This window comes from Ochotona princeps, chromosome 30 (genome assembly GCF_030435755.1).
Source record: "Ochotona princeps isolate mOchPri1 chromosome 30, mOchPri1.hap1, whole genome shotgun sequence".
In the NCBI taxonomy this organism is placed as follows: domain Eukaryota; kingdom Metazoa; phylum Chordata; class Mammalia; order Lagomorpha; family Ochotonidae; genus Ochotona; species Ochotona princeps.
The window spans coordinates 13,814,703-13,837,739 of NC_080861.1; the positions used below are offsets into that span (position 1 = coordinate 13,814,703).

At 38.5% G+C, this 23,037-nt stretch overlaps 1 protein-coding gene across 3 annotated transcripts in view; it reads left to right on the plus strand.

Moving 5' to 3' along the window:
• RBMS3 (RNA binding motif single stranded interacting protein 3) overlaps positions 1–23,037 on the plus strand; it is a 1,058,437-nt gene that overhangs the window by 227,694 nt on the left and 807,706 nt on the right. For all 3 annotated transcript variants that reach the window (XM_058657125.1, XM_058657126.1, XM_058657127.1), the window contains exon 2: positions 14,686–14,751. In XM_058657125.1, the coding sequence (XP_058513108.1) occupies positions 14,686–14,751 (66 nt within the window). The remainder of the gene's footprint in view (positions 1–14,685; positions 14,752–23,037) is intronic.

Consider the following 23,037-nt stretch of genomic DNA (forward strand, 5'->3'; position numbering starts at 1 on the left):
GTGATCATTCCATAACACTGTTTTCTGATTAGCCAGTAGAGCAAGGCCATGACAGCTAATGCCAATGTAAAGGAGTAATTGGATTCCTGGATTCGGTAGTTGAATCTGCAGGAGGATGTCCAGTGGAGTGCTCTGTATCACCACTATGAAACAGGTTTCTTTCTCATGTCCTTATGGAAAACTGAATTTGTGTATTATTACAATTACAGTTGAAAACCCTCTTCAATCAATTTTGATGTCTATGATTTTGTGTATACTTATGCAGCAATGTGACATAGCGTGTACATGAGTATGATGCATAACATCATTTGTTACACAGCATATATATGTATCTTCTTATAATTTTGTAATATGTACACATAAAAGGAAATATATATCCTATATAATATGTTATGCAGCATATTGTATGCCATATGTAGTGTGTTATATATAGGCTTATTTATTTTATACTTTAGTGATATATTCTTCTATTTAATAAACATTTTAAAAGGCAACATATGAACATATTTTTGTTTCTCATATATGATAATATAAAGTATTTTGTAGCTTATATCCTTGTTTATATATTAACTGCACTCATTTATAACTGTAATATATATTTGTCATCTGTATTTGGGTATTGTGCTGAGTATAATTTTACAGAATTTCAATTATGTAAATGAATGTGCTCCTGTTTGAAGCCCAAGAAGTTCTGGTTCATGAGTTTAATTTCTACCTACCTCAGGGCCTTACCACAAAGGATAAGTTGCTCTCCTTGAGCTTTATTTGGAAGTTTTCCTTTTTAGCTGAGCATAAAGACAGAATTTGAGCTTGGCATTTGATGTTATACTGATTTTTTCGAATCAAATTCTGTGAGTTTGACTTAGCCATCAGTACAGAGCTTGGGTCATATCATATTCGAAGTCTTTTTTTTTTTCATCAATTTCAGTTTTAGATTTGAGTAGCTTGGGATCGCAAAAGGGAAAGAAATCGCTCCTTGGCTAGATAAGCTTTAAAGAATGCCAGTTGTTTAGAATCTATTCAAAGAAAAACTGAGTACTTCTGGCAAGTGGGTGATATTTTAAATCCTCATAATTTATTTACTCTCATTTTAACCATCACAAAAGCCTATCAATTATACATGAAATTGAATATTAGAAATCAGAGGAGATATATGCTGGTATGCCTTTCTTTTGACCTGGCCACCTCAAATTATAACCAAGTTCATTTTATACTTCCGTCTGTCTGTAAAATTGTACATGTATATTATATATGTAAGGAATTATGTAAATTAACAGTTATCATTGCCTCACACACCATTTTCCTGCAAACTCCAATTCAATTTTCAAACAACTTGTTTCCCAAACAAGATGCTTAGAGTTTCCCTTCCCAATGATCTTTGTTCTTTTCATTGTAGCTATGAAGCGAAAGATGTTACTTTGCAAAATAATTTTCTTCCTGTCATTAATAGAAGATGGCAGCATGGAAGGATTTTCTGATTTGTGGAAAGGTTTTGGCTCCAGTTTGTTCTGGACTGCCTATAAAGAACAAACATTGGCTATTCAGTGTGGTTCTTGGAACTCATCTCATTATATTAGACTTCTACCTTGCATTTATCACTGAAAAAAAAAAAACCTACTGAAATGTTGTGGGGGCGAGGGGCGGGAAGACAGACTCAGGAAATGTCAGAAAAAATAAATGTGTTTCAAGTGAAGTTTCGCCCTGGTTATTGCCTGCAACCTGTCTATAGAGAATTGCAATGCAACTCTGCTTACAGAAGGATTGGTACCATCCAGGGGTTCCGCTTACACGCAATGCCTTCCAGTATGACAAGGCTCTCTTAATTGTTGTCTCATGTTGTTGAGACTGACAGGAATAAAACAGAAAACAAGAGTTTTTCTTGGAATAAGAGTTGAGTTCATCCTGGCTATTAAAAATTCTAATGACATGAAAGCCAATTATTGTGAATTCAGGTGGTTATTCTGAATGTACTTAGATATGTGACAGCTAAGGTAAACATTTCAGCCCCAGACAGCTCCATTAATTAATTACCACTCAGGATTCTAAAGCTTGTTTAGGTGCTTCAAGAGCCATGTGGAATATTTATAAGATTCCAGTTCCTAGCAAATACAGATAGGAAAGCTAAGCACTTACTAATATTTATTCCACGTATTTTGTGATTTTTTTTTTTAGCTAAGCTTTCAAAATATTTTTCGCCATTCTTTATGTTTGCCTATAGAAGAGTGTCTATAAAAGAATCTATAGCAATTTATAGTGAAAAAAAATAATAATGTGTCTGAAGAGGGCAGCCTTTCCACAATTTCTTGAAATTTATTCTACTTAAGTAGACATTGTGTAGGGCATTTATTTTTCTGTTATTTGATACTTATGAAAACTTTAGCGTGTCCCTGTTCTAAATCTGGCTTGTCTTCAATTTAGACTTAATTCCTCTCTTTACCTCCTTCCTCTATTTTACTCAAAGCCTAAAACTATGCAGATGCCCAAAGCATTTTTTCCAAATAGAAATCTGTATTTGAAAATATTCCTTCACAATTCACTCCCAATGATTTCTTAAATGTGCTGTGTCTGTTTGAACACACACACACACACACACACACACACTAAATAAGAGAGTTCCCTACTGCTGGTTCACCCCACGTGTGCCTGCAATGACTGTGACAAAGCCAGGAGTCAGGAATTCAAGTCTTCCTGGTGGCTGGTAAAAATCCAGTCCCTGAGCTGTCACCTGCAGCCTCTTATGGGCTACAGCAGGAGGAAGCTGGAGTCAGAAGTTGGAGTGAGAATCAAGCCCAGGTTCTCTGGCATGAGATGCAGACATCTTAATTGCTCAGTTAGACATGAAATTGCTCTCATGATTTATGAGTTTCCAGTTTTGTACAGTGGCTTATTTTTGTACTGCTTCTTAAACGTTATAGAATGGCTTTCCTTATTTTGAGAATTATAAAATATTTAGTTTCCTGAGCTATGAAAAACAGAAGTACATTTTAAAAAATGATGCATATTTTATGGCCCACAGGAAGGATCAGCTACATTAACATTTTTCAAAAGGTCATAAAAATCTCTCTGTGTTTTGCATTTGGTCATGGAGCCAAGACTACCGGAGTCTCCTACTTGTGAGCGTGCACATCCTAGGAGTGTACTTGCCAAGGGCACTCTGTCCATGAGAGTGATACAGAGAGTGATCTTGTTGCTTATGGAAGCTCTTTCAACTCACATGGCTACCCATAGCCTGATGGTCACATGAGAACCCTATTACAACTGCCCATTCTTGCAGAGTGCCTGTAATCAAGGTGGCACCCAGCACTAATTTTGCAGAGAACCTGGCCCTCTTACTCCATTCCATGGTGCAGATGAAGAGGTGTGAGAAAATCCCAAGAGAGCAGACGGCTGCCCTGTCACTGCTGTGTGACGGGACATGTTCTCAGAGGGGAAGGAAGATGTCCTGTCCTTTCCACACCAACATCATGAGGAAAAGTCTGTGGGAGAGGTGAAAGGATCTCTAATTTTATTGGACATGGATGAAATCACTGGTAAATGTAAGCATAAGCCAGTCCCTTCCCTGAGACTTTGAAATAGTATATTCATTGAGAACGACAAGGAGTTCTCACTATTTGAAGGATTCTTACGGCTCTGAGGAAAAATGGTTGAGCTGAAATCCGAAGAGCATCCCTTTCATGGATATTGTGTTTTAGCCAGCCTGTGGCTAGATCATTTGAGCTTAACACTGTGCTCTGTGAGACAATATTAATATGGAAATATTTCAAATATATATATATATAATGTATAATTTACATATAATGTTAATGTATGAATATAGAAAGTTCTATCTTCAGAATGTATTAGTCAACTTTTATCACTATAACAGCATACCAGACACAGGCGTTTTCTTTAGTTCACAGTTATGGAGGTGAATCACATGGCAACTTTACTGGCACAGTTCAGGAAAGGACTTCACAGTTCAGGGCCAGTGACCTTGGCAGGAATGCGTGTAGGGCAAAATCACGTCTCAAGTAGGAGAAGAAGAGAGTGAACTGGAGAAGGGATAGGCTTGCTGTTTTATAATAGCTACTTTGGGAGAACACCAGATTGTAGAGAACTGCGTTCTGATAGCACAGCCCAGCTCTAAAGATCTCTCAGCAGGCCTCGCTGTGTGAGGTTTCTGCCACCTCTAACACCACCATTCTGGAAACCAGGCCACCAATCCTGATGAACACCCTGAAGACCCCAAAACCATATCCCAAATACAATACAGAGAATGTTCCATATTCGTTCAAGAATTCTTGTGGTTTTATAGATCAACAGAAATGGTGCCATAGAAATAGACTCAGATTCTGAAGAGAAAGAAAATCTACTTCAACTTAGTGTCACACACCTGAGGGGCAGGCAGCCTCCAATGTGGCTTCTGACACCTGCCCTCTGGTAATCACAACCTGGTAGAGTCCCCATGCATTGTCCCAAGAATGGACTCAGTGGCCAGTATATACAGAAAATTTACATCTGAGTGTACCTGCCATCATGATGTGTGTTTTTCAGGTTCCAAAAATGTTTTGCCAGGGATTATTTAATATGCCAGCTTGGCCAATGAAATTGATAAGCTAATTATTTCATAGTTTCTGTAGTTAATGAGTAAGTCCATAACTTCCTGACATGACGGTGTTCGTATTGCAAGTTCCAAAACTAGTGTTCACTTCCTGAGTGGGAGTTGTGGGAGTGGAGGATTGGAGGATTATGGAAAGCATTCGGTCAGTCTTCTGCAAACATAATATAACACTATTTTGAAAAAACTAAAAGCAAATCTTTTTAAGTATACATTGGCACTCCAAGTTCCCAGCCAGTTCCCAAAGGTGTTAGCATTAAATCTTAAGCAGGTCCATATGCACTGACCCTCAGTGCTCCTTGGAGTTAACGCCTGAGACGTTTACAGGGATGCACAGGTGAAAGCATTGAAAGAAGGAGAAAAGCAGGTTCCTTGGAAAAATAACTTTGGGAAGCCAGATTGTTCAAGTTGGTCCATGTGGGGTTTTTGAATTAGAAATTCTCAGTACCTTTAACACACTAGAATGTCCAGGGATACTTCGGGAGAGGCCTTCGATCAGCATCATGTACTTTAGTCTTTCTGTATTCCTGATTCTTCAATATCCTAGCGAGGGGCAGAACCTGGCAAAAGTCACACATCAAGGAACATGGACCAAATCTGGCCCAAGACTATTTTTTTCAAATCCGTTTTTCTTGGACTACACAATACTGGTTTGTTTACGTGTTGTCTGTGTCTGCTTTCACAAAACAGTGGTAAGTGTGAGTAGTTTAGTCCCAGAGCAAGAATGATCTTCTGTGTGATCATTCAGAAAACTCTTGGTGATGCTTGGTTGAAAGCTTTTAGGAAATGTCACATTGCACAAGATGGACCAAAGTATCGTTTTCTTCACAGCTCATTCTGTGGTCTAGCTCTGGTATAACACAGTTTGGAAGACCCCTGAATTAATGGCTTTGCTTGTTTCCACTCCCTTTCTTATCCTAAAGGCAGACCTCCCAATGTTACCCCAACACGTGGCAGATAAAGGAGGATTTCTGTCTCTCAGACGTGGAGTGGCAGATTGAGCCCAGACGTGAAGGTGAATTGGTGCTTTTTGTGAGAGGCACAGAGATCAAGTTGAGTTACGGAGAGCGCTGCCTGATAACAGGAAGCTTATCATTTATTAACCGAGCATCCTGTTTGCTGTGTTTAGCTTGTGTAAGAAGGCAACTGGAGGTTACCTTGTGCTCCTGTCTTCTGAGATTTAACGATTCTCTGTCTCCTTGAAGAAAGGGATTGTAAGACGTGTTAAGAAACCATGTGAAAATTCAGGGGCTTAATTTCACAAAAACCCTGGAGGCAGTAAAGGTTGTGAAACTCCTGTTTTCTGTGGTCTAGAATCTGTCTTTCCCATCAATACGATGCTCAGGATACTGTATACTTACTTTTTCCTTGTACTGTGGTAACAAGTGAAGAGTTTTTCTGCTGACCAAGTGGTTTAGCTATCTGCCCAAATTAGGTAGCTTAAAATGAGAAGTATTATCTTACACAGTCTACAAAAAGACTATCTAGGTGTTTTTGGAACCTTTGTTCGTCAACCCGTTAGCCAGGGTGCAGTCTATCAAGACTTGACTAAAGCTGAAGAATCAGCCTTTAGGTTCACTGCCATGAGCTGCAATGACTCACTGTAAAAGGAATTCCATAGGATGGCTCATGAAGTAGATTCTTCTAGAACACATGATTCAAGGATGAGGAAGCCTTTTTGTGTGCTACCCAGGGAGGGGGGTGTATATACTGGTCTTGATGTCTCGTGTAACTTAAGGGAAGCTTTCACGTTGCCATGAACCCTGGTGTGTCCTACAGTTGGAGGAGGAAGATGTTCTGAAATTGCTGGTGGCAAAAAAAACTGTTTAGGTGGCATTGACCTTGACTTCCAAACAGAGCAGTGTAGTACCTGCATATGTAAGAAAAGTGAAGGTGCTGACATCATCAGTCCTCAGAGGACCTGGGGAAAGCTTCTGCTGGCAGCTTCTGTCTTTGTTGCTGATGTCTGTGTCCCGCCCTCCAGACTCACTGACCAGAGGGAGGAGGGCTGTGCTCATGTTTGCCGCTGCTACTGGGGCCACTTACGGCTGCCCTCTTCACGGCTGGAAATTTTACTAACTGGATCCTGGCAGCCTTCCAGGAAGCAGGCTATCTAGTGGCTGCTAATCCCAGGGCTGCTCACCAGCCTCCCACAGAGGCAGCTTCTGGGAACTTGCTTACCATTGCTCTGTGTTACGCAGACTCCTTGTCCGCACGTTGTGGGCACGGCCATTCTGCGCAGCAACGGATAGGGTGAATGTTAGCCTGGGCAGTTCTGGGCAGGCGTGGTGCCACTGGAGGTGAAGACTCACGGGAGGTCACGCCTCATCTGTGATTCTTGAAAAGCTGTAGCCAAGGAGGAATTTCAAGTTGAATGGATTATCCTGGCTCCTGAGCGTACTGCTTCTCAGCCAGAGTTTGCAGCTCATTGTGAAGCATGCATATGCCTTTGGTGCCATTCCACAGGTCCCTACTGAAGATTTGAATGTGTAGTCTCCCAAAGGCTGAGCTTGCAGCAGCTCTGCTTGCTCAAGCCCCCAGTTAGTGGGAACCATCCCTGAGCACTCTCAGGCTTCAGAGAGAAAAACAACACTAGTTTCTTATTGAGAAGGTGACCATGGTAGAAGCTGCAATCTTTTATAGCCGTGTGATTGCTACTGTGTTCTGTTGGTCTGACAGACCAATTCTGGCACAACATGGAGGGGACTACACAATGGTGTACAAAGCAGAAAGCCAGAATTGTTGGGGGTCCTTTGCGGACAGACTGAAACACTCTGACAAAGCAGCTGCAGTTTCTGGGGCAAACTTCTTATACCCTCACTCATTCTCCTTGGTCCAAGGAAAGAAAAGCCCAAGGCCAGGGAGGAAGCTTACTCTCAACTCTGCATGGCCAAGACAGTGCAGAGCTCACAGAACAGCTTTTGGTAGATGAGGAAAAGTCAGCTTTAAGAACGTTTTCTTCCGGGATGGACATGGTAGCCTAGCGGTTAAAGTCCTCACCTTGCATGCACCAGGATCCCATATGGGCACTGGTTTATATCACAGCTGCTCCAGTTCCCTTCCATCTCCCTGCCTGTGGCCTGGGAAAGCAGTCAAGGATGACCCAAAGCCTTGGGACTCTGCAATAGTGTGGGAGACCCAGAAGAAGGTCCTGGCACCGGGCTTTGGATTGGCTCAGCCCCAGCCGTTGTGGCACTTGAGGAGTGAACCAGAAGACTTAGGGTATTTGAGGGAATAAACTATCAGATGGAAGGCTCTTAACTTTTCTTTGTCTCTGTTTCTGACTCTCTTTGTATATGAGAGTGCTTCTGTCTTTGCCCATCTCCATCTATCCCTCTCTCTTTGATGCTCTGCCTTTCAAATTCATAATTAAATACGTTTTTAGGAAACTATCAAGTAAAAAAAAACCCTTGAATCACCTTTTTAATTTTTATGCATGTGTAGTATGGCTTAACTCCTAGTGGAAGATAGTTGCCTGTGTTATTGCACATCTGCTATTCATAAACAAAGCACAAAAACTTGGTTTATGTCTCTTTAAAAAAAACTACTCATTTCTTTTTCCTTCCTCACGAGAAAATAAATAAAACTAAAAGGCAAAACTTACTGGATGCCCAATCAATCTGTAGTGCTTAGTTCTATTCGGATTTTCTCCTTTTTATTTTTCGTGCTGAGGTTAGCTCAGATTTATCTCATTTTGTTTTTTATAATGGGATGAGGATGCAAGGAGCAACTTTCCCAACTCTGATTTTCTCAGCCTCATGGGAAGGAGGGTCCAGATTTCAGCGGTGGCTTAGAGGTCATTGAGGTGACCAAAAGCCTGGAGATCACCGCCCAAGGAGAAAGGCGGAATAAAACAGGTGATGTATTCCAGAAAAAAAAAAATTATCAAAGCATGGTGAGTACTGAAAAAAGATGGGAGAAGCTGTGAGCTGCCTGCCACAAACTTAAATGACCGGGGATTTTATTGACATAGGAAATATTGTGGACAGTTTTTTATGTGACATTCCTTTCTCAACTGTTAGCATTCTCCCAGTTTTAGGAATGTGATCAACTCCTTGAGGAAATGAATGAGATCCAGAGGTTTGAGTTTTGTAATTGAACTCCATCTTTCTTTTTATATAGGAAGTTGGTTAGTTTGTGATTCTGCTTACGAAAGACAGAAAGAATAGAGATGTCTTCTAACGAACACGGTGGTTCCTAAATAGTAAAGGCTCTCAGTCAATGCTGAATTGATACTACGATACATATTGGAATGCTAGTCTCAGAATATCATAAGTATAATGAGGAAATTGTGCTGCTCTTCCAACAGCAAAATTAGATAAAGAGCCCCCGAATTTCACCTCATTATCTCTTCTTCTATGTTAGTTTCCTCTTCTTAGTTTGCCTGCTATGAGTATTTTACTGTGATTTCTTTCTCCGCTACATTTTTTAGGTACACATGGGTAGAGCCCATATTGTGTATGTTTTACATGGTTTCTTGCCCTAGAATATAGGTTTCTGAGTTAGCTCTCGCATCCTTGCTTATTGAAAATGTCACTGCTGTCTAGGTCATTTGCTTTCTTGGTCTTGTTTCTTGCATGATTCACTTTATTGGAGTTGGAAATAGGTTTTTCCAGCTGAAATTAAAATTCCAAAACTTACGTCTGACATCCAGAGTTCAGTCTGTCTGAACAACCAAAGTTTGGTTTCTGGTTTATATTTGTCAATGGCATTTTTTTTTGCTAAGATGCTAAATGCAGATGTCTAGTTGGCACCTTCCAACACTGGTTATTGATTTTTCATTTTTCTTTCTTTAAATATGCTCAAAGCTTTATACAATAATACCAAAAAAGCCCCACCTCCACTTACTGAAAAATAAACTCGTCCAAAATGCCTTATCTTGTAGTGATGGGCAATTAGAGTTAGAGTAAGCTGTGTGAGCAAGGGACAGTTGTGGGATGGAGTACAGCAGCCTCCTGGCTGGCTGGCTGGCTGGCAGTCTCGCTGCAGCAGCTGGCATCACTACTCCACTCTAAGCTGCCATTGAGTTGGATCTGTCTTCCAGGTCTCTGCACAGCATTTCCTTTTCCTTTGTTCAGCAGAACGCTATGGGGGAACAATCCTCTTAATAGCATTCTCTGCGTGCTTTGTCTGAAATGCTCTACACCCTCCACTTTGTCTACTCCCTTTTCTGTGCTATGATCAACCTGGGTATCGTAAACCTCACCATCCTGGGAAGAAAGAAAGAGAAGATGCCAAGGAGGATAAATATTTAGTGGCAGTGTTTCTTGTGCTTTCAGCTCCTACCTGCTTTTATTGATCATCAAGTTCTCGTGAAAGTGTGCCTCAGTATTCCTAAGGCTTTTCATGCAATAACTTGTGCCCACTGACTAATACCATCAACTTTGAAGCGGCATTTGTTATTTTCCTCATTTTTTTTTGTTCTGAGTAATTTAGCAATTGGTGCTTTCTAGGCTAATCACTTTGAGTCTGGACCAGTGGTATTATACTTTGTGAAGAATGACAGTAGCCACCAGACTCTTAAATGTTGCTGGTTTTAGGAGTCCTTTGGCTTAAAAGTGCAGCTCCCAGCTTACCCTTCTGATGGCTGATCACCACCTGACTGATGGCTGTGTGTTCAGACTTTTCAGCTTACTGAATCTATTAATTAATTGATTAATTTGATGTTTCCTGGGTGCTTACTGTCTTTCACGTACAAAGGTGCTTAGTTATCTGTGTGAATACGACTCAGCCTGGCCTCGCTTATCCCTCCAGCTTCCTTTCTGTACTCCAATGACTTTTTGCACAGTCAATTCACCAAAGGGGCTACATGTAAAAGGAAATTGCAAGACATTGTGATCAGAGTGTTGATGAGGGGAGTGGAGGGTAGAAATTTCACCTGGCAGTTAATATGCTACTGTATTCTAACCCCTAAACCTAGTTCCCATTCCTAGGTTTGCCTCCAATTCCAGCTTCCTCCAAATGCATACATACCCTGGGAGGCAGTTTGTAGGACTTATGTGGAAGGGTCTCTGCCACCTCCATAAAGACTTAACTGGGTTCAGGAATCCCAGTTTTGGACTGGCGCAGTTGTAGGTATTGTGAGAATTTAGGCAGTGAACAAGCAGATAGGAGCTTTTTCCTCTTTCTCTCCCAAGTAGGAATAAATAAATGTTGTAGGAGAAGCTGAGAGTAAGCTCAAATGTGTTAGAAACAGATCAGAAGGGAAATAGGCTTTTTTTTTTTTTTTTTTTTTTTTTAGTATTTAGTGTGTACCAAAATGGAGTTTATTGGGACATCTTAACTAAAGAATTTTGTTTGTTTATTTGTTTATTTTTTGAAAGGCAGTTACAGAGAGACACAGAGACAGAGAGAAACATCCATCCACTGGTTTACTTCCCAAATGACTGCAAAAGCCAGAGCTAAGGTGATCCAAAGCTGGGAGCCAGGAGCTCCGTATGGGTGCAGGGTCCTGAGTACTTAGATCATTTCCCATCGCTTTCCAAGGCTTTCAGCAGAGGGCTGGATTGGAAGTGTAGCACCCAGAACTCAAACCAATACGTAATTGGGGATACCAACACCACAGAGCAGTGGATGAGCTTGCTTGCCCATCATACCAGCCATTAGAGAATTTCTAACTGTAGTATGCTTGGGTATGCATTATGGGCAGCAGGTTAAACCACCAGTTAGAATGCTCATATCCACATTAGAGTATCTAGGATCAAGTGCTGACTCCTCTCTTTTATTGAAGTTCCTGCACTTCAGGAGGCATAGAGGATGACTCAAGTGCTTCAGTCTCTGTGATTCATAAGGGAAAACCAAGTAGAGAACTTCGCTCCAGGCTTTGCCTAGTCCAGCGCTGACTGTGTGGGTATTTGGGGAGTGAGCCAGTGAAAGGAAGACCCATTCTCTATTTATTACTCTGCGCTTCAACAAAATAACTAAGTAAATAAGAGCAATAATAATAATAATAATTAGTAATAATAATCATTGTCCTTACAATAATGAGTATGTTACAGAAGGGTATGTTGAGTCACAGTTGAATTTTTTCTTTACTTCTGAAATTTATGAGTCAATTGAAGAACTTGCTAATAATGCAGATTTCTGAATCCCACTTCCAGAGCTTTATAAATAGCAAAGGGCTTGGGTCAAAGAATTTACATTTTAGATCAGAAGCATTCTTTATTCTGTTCTGGATATTGGCCACTGACTGTGGAGGATACTGACAGGAAAAAAAAAAAAGGAAACAGATGAACAATTTCTTACCTGGTTTGCTGGGGAAGTTTATTGTTGTCTAAGCTAAAAACCAAACTAGCTATTAAGACTAATTTTTAAAAAAATACTCAAGGAAAGCCAAACAGACTTATTAGTCATAGAAGATTTGATTTTCAAATATAGCTGAATCCATTAGAACAAGGGCACAGTTCTAGACATTGGTCTGCCATTCAATTTCTAATCAGTATTCAGTGGCTATTTTGTTTTTTAACTCTCGTCTTCTACATTCATCCTTACTACTGAAAAAGGTATGAGTGGGCCAATAACATTACCTTAATAAAGTATGTTATTTTTGTGTCCATGCGGAAAGGTAGTGTGAACTTTATGAAAAATTTAATTGTGCACATGGAGGAATCATGGCACTTTTCAAGAGTGATTAGATGTGCATTTCCTGTTGAGTTGTATTATTGCCTTGAAATCCTAAGTGCCCATCCTCTGCCCTCTTCATCTGAAAGTTACTTAGTCACATACGTCACAGCTGTGGACCATACATTTCTTTTCTTGAAAATGTTTTCTTGAGTGTAAATGTTTATGGCTTTGATTACATAATTGTTTTTCTGATAATAAGGGTAAATTTTACTATTACGATTTAAGAAACCCACGTTTTATCTTGAAACCATGATGAATTATGATCTCAAAATATGGTACATCAAATATTAGTCTAAGGGTGAATTCTGAGATCTTTATGATTAGTTGAACCTGAAAGAATCCTTGAGGAAGCCCAAATTATTAGAATGGGAAATCAGCTGACAATATTTTCTAGCAAATGCAGGAAAGTAGGTCGTTGCTAAAATTCTAGGCAAGGAGCTTAAATAGACAAGGAGGCTACTTAAATTACTAACTTTTTTTTCTAGATAGCTGGGTTTAAAAAGTTTCTTTGGCATTTTTAAAAACATAATACTGAAAAGAATATAATCTTCCCACAAAAAGTCAGTGTTGCTGCTGTAGTCAATTATCATTTATATGCACTACAAGCGTAAAGTCATTACCTCCCATAGAATTGGGGCTGGATTACTTAGCATGTGAGTAACAGTGAAGTTACATCATCATTCTGTGATGGCGTCTGATCTGTTGGAGATAAATAAATAGATATACAGGAGGTTTATTTCACTGAGAATATATTAGCATCTAGCTACGATCTTGCTGGTTTTCCTCTCATTGAAGATGAAGACAAAAGTGCTTTCACAGTTTGTCATCCATCCTATTGCACGGCCCTCGGTGGGGCAAGATGGACCTGGGAGGGGTGACAACTGAGCCCGGTCCTTCCTGCTCAGATGGGCAGATGCTAGGGGAAAGTCGAATTGAGCAGGCAGAACCCAGAATTTAGCCAGCATGCCATCCTGCCTGTGGCAGGCATTCAGGAAAGCTGTCAAAAATCAGCAAAGGCCAACATGAAATTACACAGAGATCCTGAAGGCAGATGGAATGCAGTGATGGGAAATGCGGGAATTGGCAGCACTAGTTTGGTCTATTGATTGTTTCCCAAAGCCACCAATCACTTTCATAACTTCAGGCTTCTGTCATTCTGCTCGCGCTTCCTGGAGCATCTACAAGTTTCTGATGAATGCAATTCTTTTATGTTGAATAAGATAGTTGAGTGTGTCATATACTCTGAACGTTACAGATTTTACAATCATGATCTGGTTGCATGGAAGGGTTGGACACAAGTAGCAGCCTGAAGCTTGGTTTCAGTTGCTGTGCAGGATCCACGCAGCATGTCTGTCCGGCTACTTCTCTGTAGCCTTTTCTTGCAGATTATACATGAATGACCCACACAGAGCAGGTCAGCGTTTTGAGATGAAGGAAGAGTGAAAGGATGATAGGAATGTTGTTTCTCTCTTGAAGGCGAAAACCAAGGATTCTCTCAGACTCGTCCCAAGAGTGATTCTCTGTCTCTTGTCCAAAACCAAACAGCATGATAATCTCAGGAGGGAAAAGGATGCCAGGAGAGTGAGATGTAGTGTTTTATTCTCTGTGGTAAAGAAGACAAAAAGAAAAAAAGAAACAAAAAACTGGTGTTGAGAGTGATTTGAGATGAGGTAGTGTAGGCTTGTGGCAAGGAGGTGGTAGCAATGACATGGTCATTTCTATCCCAAGACCAGGTGTCTTGTTATAACCAGAACAAATGATTCACAAAATACTTCATAGTTGATGCAGATATTTCTTTACTGATTATGTAGCTTTTTCTCTGCTTGTTGAATTTATGCTTTATATGTGCTTAACACTCTATCATCCAAGTGCTTCCAATGAAGCACTTTGATCCCCAGGAGAATATGTGAGTGACTGTACTTCAAAAAGTTCATGGAAAATGGAATTGAAAGGGGTTTTTTTTTGGTACAAAAATGTTTGAAATCCATTCTGATTTGCAATTCTCATATTGTTTTTTATAAAATGTGTATGATGAAGAAACTATTCATGGATTCCAAAATTCTACACCGAAATAAATACATTTTTTTTCATCCAATTTTCCAGAAACATTTGGAAGTGGCCTGATATAAACATCATTCCAGGATTACACACACACACACACACAAAACAAAAAATAACAACAGAAAAATGAGACAAGGGGAGCTTGAATAAGTTGTATCACATGAAATAAGTGGTACAAACTGACAACTCAATTTAAATATTCCGTGCCAGGGTACATATAACTGCATTTGTTGGGGCAGTATGCTTTCACAGAAATGGCATGAGAAGATGAAATTCTGACAGGGTCTAAGATATTCTAATTCTACCTACTATAGATGTTGAATAAATGATTGATTTGGAGAAATGTAAGATGTATTCTGCTTGGGTGACAGCATGAAATCTTTTTTTTTTTCCCTTTTTCTCAGAGAACCTCAGCCAGCAAGGCCTCCGGTGCCTCCTACAGCAGATGGTCCAGTTCACAGCCACATCAGGTAATATGCTCTTTTTAAGAACTTTGCTGCTTGTTTTCCTTGAAGTGTGTTTATTTTTTTTCTGGAAAATTAATGAAAGCTGTTCAATTATTGTCTGTTCTCACCTCAAGCATAGCTCCTTTGGACAATAGGCTGTGTGCGCAGGTCATTATTGGATACAATTTGTTGCTTGTATTTGAGACTAGCATTTATGAAGATGATGGTGATAGGAAGGTAGGGAGCCTGGAAAATGCTAAAGTTCTGTGTTCAAACCTCTTCTTAATGAATAGCATGGAAGTGTTATTAGAAGTGAAGTTTGCCTTGTTTTTCTTCAGCAAAAGATGGTCCCTTTTATCTCTTTCATCCTGGAAAACTGTGTATGCACCCAACTATATCTGGTGTAGAGTATATTTGTACATTGTCAACAGAATGTACATTTAGACAAAGTACTAATGTAACTCTTTTGCATAGTCGTTCAAATTATGTAACAACTAGTGCTCAATAAGCGCTAAATGTGCTTTTCTCTTTAGAGCAAGGTAAGTTCGCTGACTGATGTTATGTCTGATCCCTCTGTGTATATGGAGAAGGATGTTTTCTGTGAGTGAAGGGCAGCCGTGTGGGCTTCTGGGCGGATATGACTTCTGTGATAGTAGTACGTGTGAGAACACTGAGTCTGAACTCTTAAAACTAAGTAGGATATGCCTTCAAATCACCTTTCATGAGATCAAGAGGAGATAAATTCTCCTTTTGTCTTTTGTTTATTATGTAATAGATAAGAATTCTCCTTGACACTCTTCCAGCCACTTCAGCTTCCATGGTGATTGCAGAAGAAGCATTAAATAAATGGTTCATATATCCATTTCTCAGCCCTCCTTTTATTGACATGTGGTGTAAATCTAGAATTGGTGATGATTACTGCAGCATCAACATAATGAGCACTGTCTTGTAGATTTCATTTTAATCTTTCTGTTTAGAAGTCATGCGTTTACATTGATCAATAATTATATTGAAGAAAATGAATGAGAAGAGTGATTATATAGTGTTTTATCGTAGCACCTCTTTCAATTTAACATTGCTTGGTGAGAAGAAAATGAAAGTGATGACTTCGTCTGCATTTGTGTCAGTTTCTAGTCATTTTGGAAGGTTGTAATTGTTTTGTGAATTTGAGTAGAGAAAGAGGGTGGCATGAAAAGGAGCAGTAGATTTCTTTGAATGACCAGATTTTATTTAATGTCTCCCTGGCGGACACACATCCTGTAAAGATACACACTGTTTTGGAGTTGTGAAAAGTTAATTTTTAGCAGCATGCAGTTAACAAACATGCTGCAAAAATAAAAAATGCCTTGGCTGCTACTTCCCAAGAACTCTTGCTAGCTGACTCCCTTGCTTTAGGTTCTCTCACCAGGAGAAGCTGGGCGGAGGTAGCAAAGAGCCAGGAGGGAGAAACCAGGAAGCATGATGTGTTCTCTGGAAACAGCTCTGCTGTGAGGCAAGAGTTGCGTTCTTGTTGGCCTCCATTACAATTCCCTTTGTTCACTCAGCCCTGGTATTGGTTGAGGTGGCAATCTTCCTCACTCTTTCCTGTGTTCTGTTCAGCTCTTCCAACCTTTTAACTAGTTCCTGGTTTTAAGTCCCTTCTCTTGGACTGTCTGGGATGTGCTCTGTTTTCTGGTGGCTTTTTAAACGATTTTTCAAAGAATACATCTACTATGACATCATGCGCTCCATTCTTTGGTTTCTATAACAGTGCCTTTTCGTTTTAGAAATATTGTGAGGATATTTATAGGATCACCCACCTTGCAGCTGCTGAAAACTCAGAGTTGTATTCTCCTGAGCTGGCCTGGTGGGTGGTAATCCTTTTACGCCCATATCCCACACAGAATGATTCTTCTTCTTTGTTACTTATACTCTAATCCTTTCCTTTTGAATTTGTGTTTATTGAAAAAACATCTTTGTCTTTTGTGTTTGCAATGTAATAGGCTTATGGGCTCAGTTGCTGAAAACACATACACAAATTCTCAGCCTGAGGTTCTATGCATAGCTGCCAATTCATTCGCTGGGTTCTGCTTACTGTGTCTTCCAAGCTCTGGCATTAGAACACCTTTTTAAATTAAATCATAGATTTATATTCAGTAGAATCAAAATGAACCTTGCCCCATTTTTTTTTTCCTTTTGATGCATGTCAACCTTGGAGAATAACAAACAGAGGCAGTCAGGAGTAAAACAGTATGCAGATACCTGTGGTTGAGAGCAGTGCACACATATGATAATTAATATCATAGCCATTCCTTCATAATCATTAGCATCATTTCTAATACTTATTAGACATTTACTATCTGGCACCTGCTAATTTCTTTAGATGCACTATCTCATTTAATTCTCTCATTCTATGACAGATGCAGTATTTTACAGAAGAAAGATCTGAAAACCGGAATGTTTAATTATCTTGTTTGGTGACACAGGGTTGTTTTGTCAGATTCCAGTTGTCTGGTTTCGTGATCAATACCAATATTATCTCTGGAAGGGGTTTAGAATGATTTAAGTCCATTGGGAGGTATTTTAATCAATAATTAGGTTTTTAGATGAACGTAACCCCATGTTTTGACTTTTAGGCACTATTTCTACTCTGAAATTATTTTTCCAAGATTAATTTAGTTTCTTGGAAAGAAGCACTCTATTTTCAAAGCAAAGACAAAAATTAAAAAAAAAATCTTAAGGCATAGACTTTAACCATAATTATTAGTGTGTTTGATTTTAAAATGCCACATTTGGTGATTTATTTGGAATGATTTCAAAATATATTTATAAGAATATGGCATTTATTCCCATTGCTATGTAATTTGTCAATGATGAAAAAGGAACTGCTGCATGCTTACAAATATCTGCGCCAACTGAGCCAGTGTTTATGAATTGCAGTTACTTTGAATAAATCGACAAGTGACAGCGGTGACCAACTGACTGCATTTCCAAATCCCAAACAAAGTGGGAAGCTGAAATCCTGATGAGTTTTCTATGGATACTGTGCACTTTATTTCTGAAAAAAAAATAATCTCAGTTCTCATCACCTCTTTCCTCTCATATTCAGAAAATTCCTTATGAATATTAAACATTCTCCTGTGCTTCCAAAATAGAGAATTTTTGCTTTGAATAACTGGCCTCAATCCAAACACCATGTCTCTTAAAACCCTCAGTGTGAAATTTGAGTCAATGATGATTCATTCATTGACCGAAGATTCTTACGCCTGTCAAGAAACAGTGTGCTTAGATTAGACTTTAAAACATTAAACTTATCTAATTAAAAGGGTAAACTGATGAATTTTTTAAAAAAAAGTACATATTATGTTAAGGTCTATGAAATGACTGAAGAGAATTCAACCAGATCTTCCAGTGTCATTGTTTTTCTAAGAGTAGGAAACTGGTAGAATTCAAGGCTAACAGCACACGTTTCAAGTATTTAGAAGTGTTAATATTACACTAGGGAAGAAGAGTGTAGTTTTTCTTTGTTTTAGTAAGTTTGTGCAATAAGAAAAAGCATAAGATTGCAGCCCACGAGATGAAAAGGCTACTGTGAGTACTGAGTACTTTCCCGGAATTGCCATACATATGACAACATATATATGACATTATATATATATATAGAGAGAGAGCTATATATGTTTATATATAGTTGAAAGTGAGTTACTTATAAGAAATGTAGTGGTAATAGAATTGGGAATTTGGAAGGGAATAACTAAAATCTGTTTATTTTCCTCAAATAGTTTTCAATGCCTCCTTAACCGAAGTTCACACTGTAGCTTATCAATTGTGAACTTATTGAAGTAAATTGTGTTGTCGTATCTCTGGCCAGATCAGATCACCATCCTCAGCCTAAGCTTTGTGGTAGGAAAAATCAAGTCTACCAGTGTCCAGGACAGTCGGCACGGTGACTCACTGGGCAGTCCATGTTACTGATTTTGCACTGATGTGGTATCCAGGAAGCTCCCATGATGAGCCACTAGTGCTGAATATGTGATTAATTGGTGTTGTGCTCACAGAAACAGATGTGAATTGTGTTTATTCTAGCTCAGGTTAAAAAAAAGACCCCGTTTTATCTGCATCAGTTTTTGAATTGTATGCTTGTAATTTAAACACACAGTACAATTTTGTTGATCTTTTTTTCGTGTTTTTGGAAGAGTCGTACCCACCAGCCTAAGATCAATGGGGACACCCATGTGTTCAACCAAACTTGTGCTATGTTCTGCATAGGTCCTCCCAAAATTCATGATGAAGCTGCTAATGGGGTAGTATTGACAAGTGGGGACTTGAGTAAGTTGTGAGAGTCCAAACAGCACAGAATGTGATTAATTAGAAAAGAGCTAAGGTTGTGTGAATGAATCTGTGTTCATTGTCCCTTCCGTGATAAGAAGACAGGGCCTTCAACTCTTCTGAAGGATGCAGCAATAATGATGTCGTCTTAGAAGCAGAAACCACTCCCTCACCAGACACTGAACTTTCTGGCACATTGGTGATCTTGAACTTCTAGCTTCCAGATCTGTGAGAATATAAGTCTGTTCTTTATAAATCACTCAGTCTCTGGTATTTAGTTATAGCAGAAAAAAATAGACCTAGACCTTGGTTCAGAGATGTGGGATGTTGCTCTAAGTATATCAAATATCTAAACTGTAGAATTGGATTTGGAACCAGACAATAGGGAGAAGTAGAGAGAATTTGGAGGAACAGCCAGCAAAAGCTTTGGGTATTTTTTATAGAAACACAAGCAGAGTCCGATCTTTTTTTTTTTTTTTTTATTAACTGTTGCTTGCTAGCACAGCAAAGGAAGGAACACTGAATAAGAGGCTATTTTTAAGAAGGTTATGGTTTTTGGACTTTGCTTAGATGATATTGGGAACAGTTGGGGAAATGAAATTTAATTTGTTAGAAAGTAAGGAACTGGACTCTTTGATATCACAATACTTTTATTGAGGAGAGAATAGTATAATGGGGCTAAATATATAAGTGATAGAGAAGCCACAGTTCCCAGTGTTACCTTGACAGGAACAATGTTGAATGGTATGGGTGATGTGGACATGATTTTATTTTTATTTCTGTTTGAGTGTGACTGTGGAATTATCTTGTTTTTGTTATTTTTGCTTAGGGTTATAGAATAACTGCATCAGGTCTAATATGACATTTGTGAATGACTTGTTAAGGAGGTGACCCCGAGCCCTCGATTTCAGACAGCTGTTTTATGTTGTTCTCACATGATTTTTATGGTTGAATATAAAAAGGGAATGTCCTACAAAGCCCAGCCTGATATTTATCTTCAGCCTGATAACTTGCATTAATGTGTTAGAGACTCCAACCAGAATAGCAAAGTGGCAATGTTATTAGCTTTGGTTGACATGGAGTCAACATCTTAACAATATAATTATAGAGACCAGAGGAGTACTGAAACACTAGTTCTTACTTATTTGGCAACCATCACATCCCATTGATAGTTTATTTGATAGGATAAGGAAATATCTGTGGAAACATACACTTGTTTAGCATAAAGCCATATAGATCTAAACTTCTGTTTGAAAACGCAATGCATATGGTATATAGTGAATCAGGGCCTAATTTATTGAAATTCTTGTTTATCGATACCTGTCTCCCTAGTGAGCTATCCTTGTACTGTTCACACTCTTACGTATTTTCCTTTAATGTACTGTTCCTCATTTTTGACCAGTAGACCACAGCGGAAATGATGCTGTTGGACTTTGAAGGCCAAGTGCTAAGCAATCAGGTGCTACAGGCCTTAAGCTTTTGAAATTGCCACTCTAGGGAGATTTGTATCATGTTGAAGCTTATCTTTTCCTGTGAACTGTGCAATGTGGAAGTTCATGCCAGGCTGTGGAGGGGCCCTGTGCAACGACTTGTGCAAACCCCAATTAGTTCCAGTGAGACTAGCTGATAGTTTGTTGTGCAGGAACAGATCACCGAAACAATGGTTCTTCTCCAAATGAACATTACTATCCTCCATGTAATGGTCCCAGTAGATTTGCTGTTGCTCTAAGGAAGTATCTCAGACGAATCAATTTAGGAAGAAAAGAGGTTTATTTAGTTAATAGTTCTTTTGATCATAGAGCATCTTTTGTTGGGTCCTGGTGAGGGCCTCATGGCAGATTACACTGCAGAGTGGGACTGTGTGGGATTGCATGTTAGGTTCAGGTTAAGGACTAGCTCTTTTTTTTTCATTTTTAAAACAAAAATTTTATTTAAATTCAATTCACACATCAAAAATGCACATACGTGTACATGTCAATGCTATTTGTGTCCAAATAAAGAACAAAGTATTTCTAGCACTCCAAGAGTCCTCGTGATTCCCCTATTTTCATTTCTTTTTCTTTTTACTGTGGGAAAAAATAAGAATGTATAATCATTTATTTGATATAACTCAAAGAAACAATATTCATCACTAACTATGACATTCACAATACACAAATTCATACAAATTTGTACCCCCTGTATGTCAACTCTCAAACAAAAAAAAGTGCTAGTTGTCTTTCTATACTTAGCTTATTTCATGTAATATAATATTGTACAGTGACATCTATTATATTGCAAATGTCACAGTTTCATTCTTTTTGTGGCTAAATACTACCCCATGATATATGTGTACAACATTTTTTTAATTCCTTTATTGTTTGATGGACAGGGAGTCCATTCCATATATTTGTATTGTGAACTGGGCTCCTATAAATGTGGCAGTGTATGTATCTCTTTCATATTCTAACTTCATTTCCTCTGGATGTGTTCCCAGGAATGGAACATATTGTTCCTATATTAGATCTATTTTTAGCCTCTGAGAAATCTCCATATTATTTTCCATAAGTTTGTGGCAGTTTGCATCTTAACCAAGTATATTATGGCACCCCTGTCTGTACAACCCTGAGAGCATTTTTTACTTGTTGATTTTTGAGTAGCAGCCATTTTATCTGAGGTGATGTGACACCAATTGATTTGGTGTGTTCTTGTTTATTCTGGGTCCTGGAGATGAATTGTTTGATCATTCATTTGAGACCCTTTCAATTTTTTTTTAATGTAGGAATATGTTGTTGTAAACTTGTCTCTTAACCCTGCTTTTATGGTAGCCCATAAGTTTTGATATGTTGTCTTTTCATTTTTATCCCTTCTAAGGTATTTTTAAATTTTTTTTTTATTGACTTCTCACAGAAGCAAGTTGTTCAGTATCTGCTTATGTGTATATTTTTTAGGGTTACTTTTTGTTGTTGTTGCTGTTAATTTCCAGCTTCATCTTGTTGTGGTTATTAATGATATGCGGCACATTTTTAATTTGTTGAGATTTGTTTATAGTCTAGTATATGATACATCCTAAAGAACGTTTTATATACCGATTGTACTGTTGAATAGGATGTACTTAATCGAATGTTCTTTAGACATATATTACGTTCATTTGGTTTACAATGTTGTTGGTGATGAAATGAGATGAAACAGGCTGTTGGAGTTGTCTATTATTATTGTGCTACAGCTTGTCTCTCTCTTTAGGTTAACATTTGTCTTATAAAACTGGGTGCCCTATCATTGAGTGCATATTTATTTACAGTAGTCACATCTTCCAGTTGAATTCATTCCTTAGGCATTATGTAACGACCTTCTTCATGTCTACTAACAATTTTATTTTAAAGTCTATTTTGTCTGGTACGAATATAGCTAATCTGCTTGTTTTTGATTTCCACTCACAAGGAATGTATTTTTCGATCCATTTACTTTCACTCTCTGTGTATGTTTGTTAGCGAGGTGTGTTTCTTCCAGGTGGAATTTAAGATTAGTCTTGTTTTATATCTATTCTGCCAGTCTGAATTTTTTAATTGGAAAATTTAGTCTGCTTGTATTCACAATTATTATTGGTAAGTAATGACTCTGAACTGTCATTTCATTCATAGAAATTCTGGATGTTTGTGTTGACTCGTGTTTGTTCTCTTCCCAAATCTGTGTTCACTTTCTTTCATGATGCTGATTTTTTTTTTCTGATTGTATACAGAGTAATCCTTTAATACCATCTGTAAGACATGTCAGGAAGTGCTGAATACTTTCAGTTTTGTTTGTCTTCATTTTGTATTTTGAGTCAGTGGTGATTTTTCTTTTCTTTTAGTACATGGCTTATATCTCTTCTCTCATGGTCTATATGGCTTCTTTTGAAAATATGCTGTTGCACTGATAGCAGTTACTTTATAGCTGATGTGGCATTTTTTATCACAAGTTTTAAGGTATTTTGTATGTGTTATTTGATTTGTTTTATTTTTATTGGAAAGTCAGATATACAGA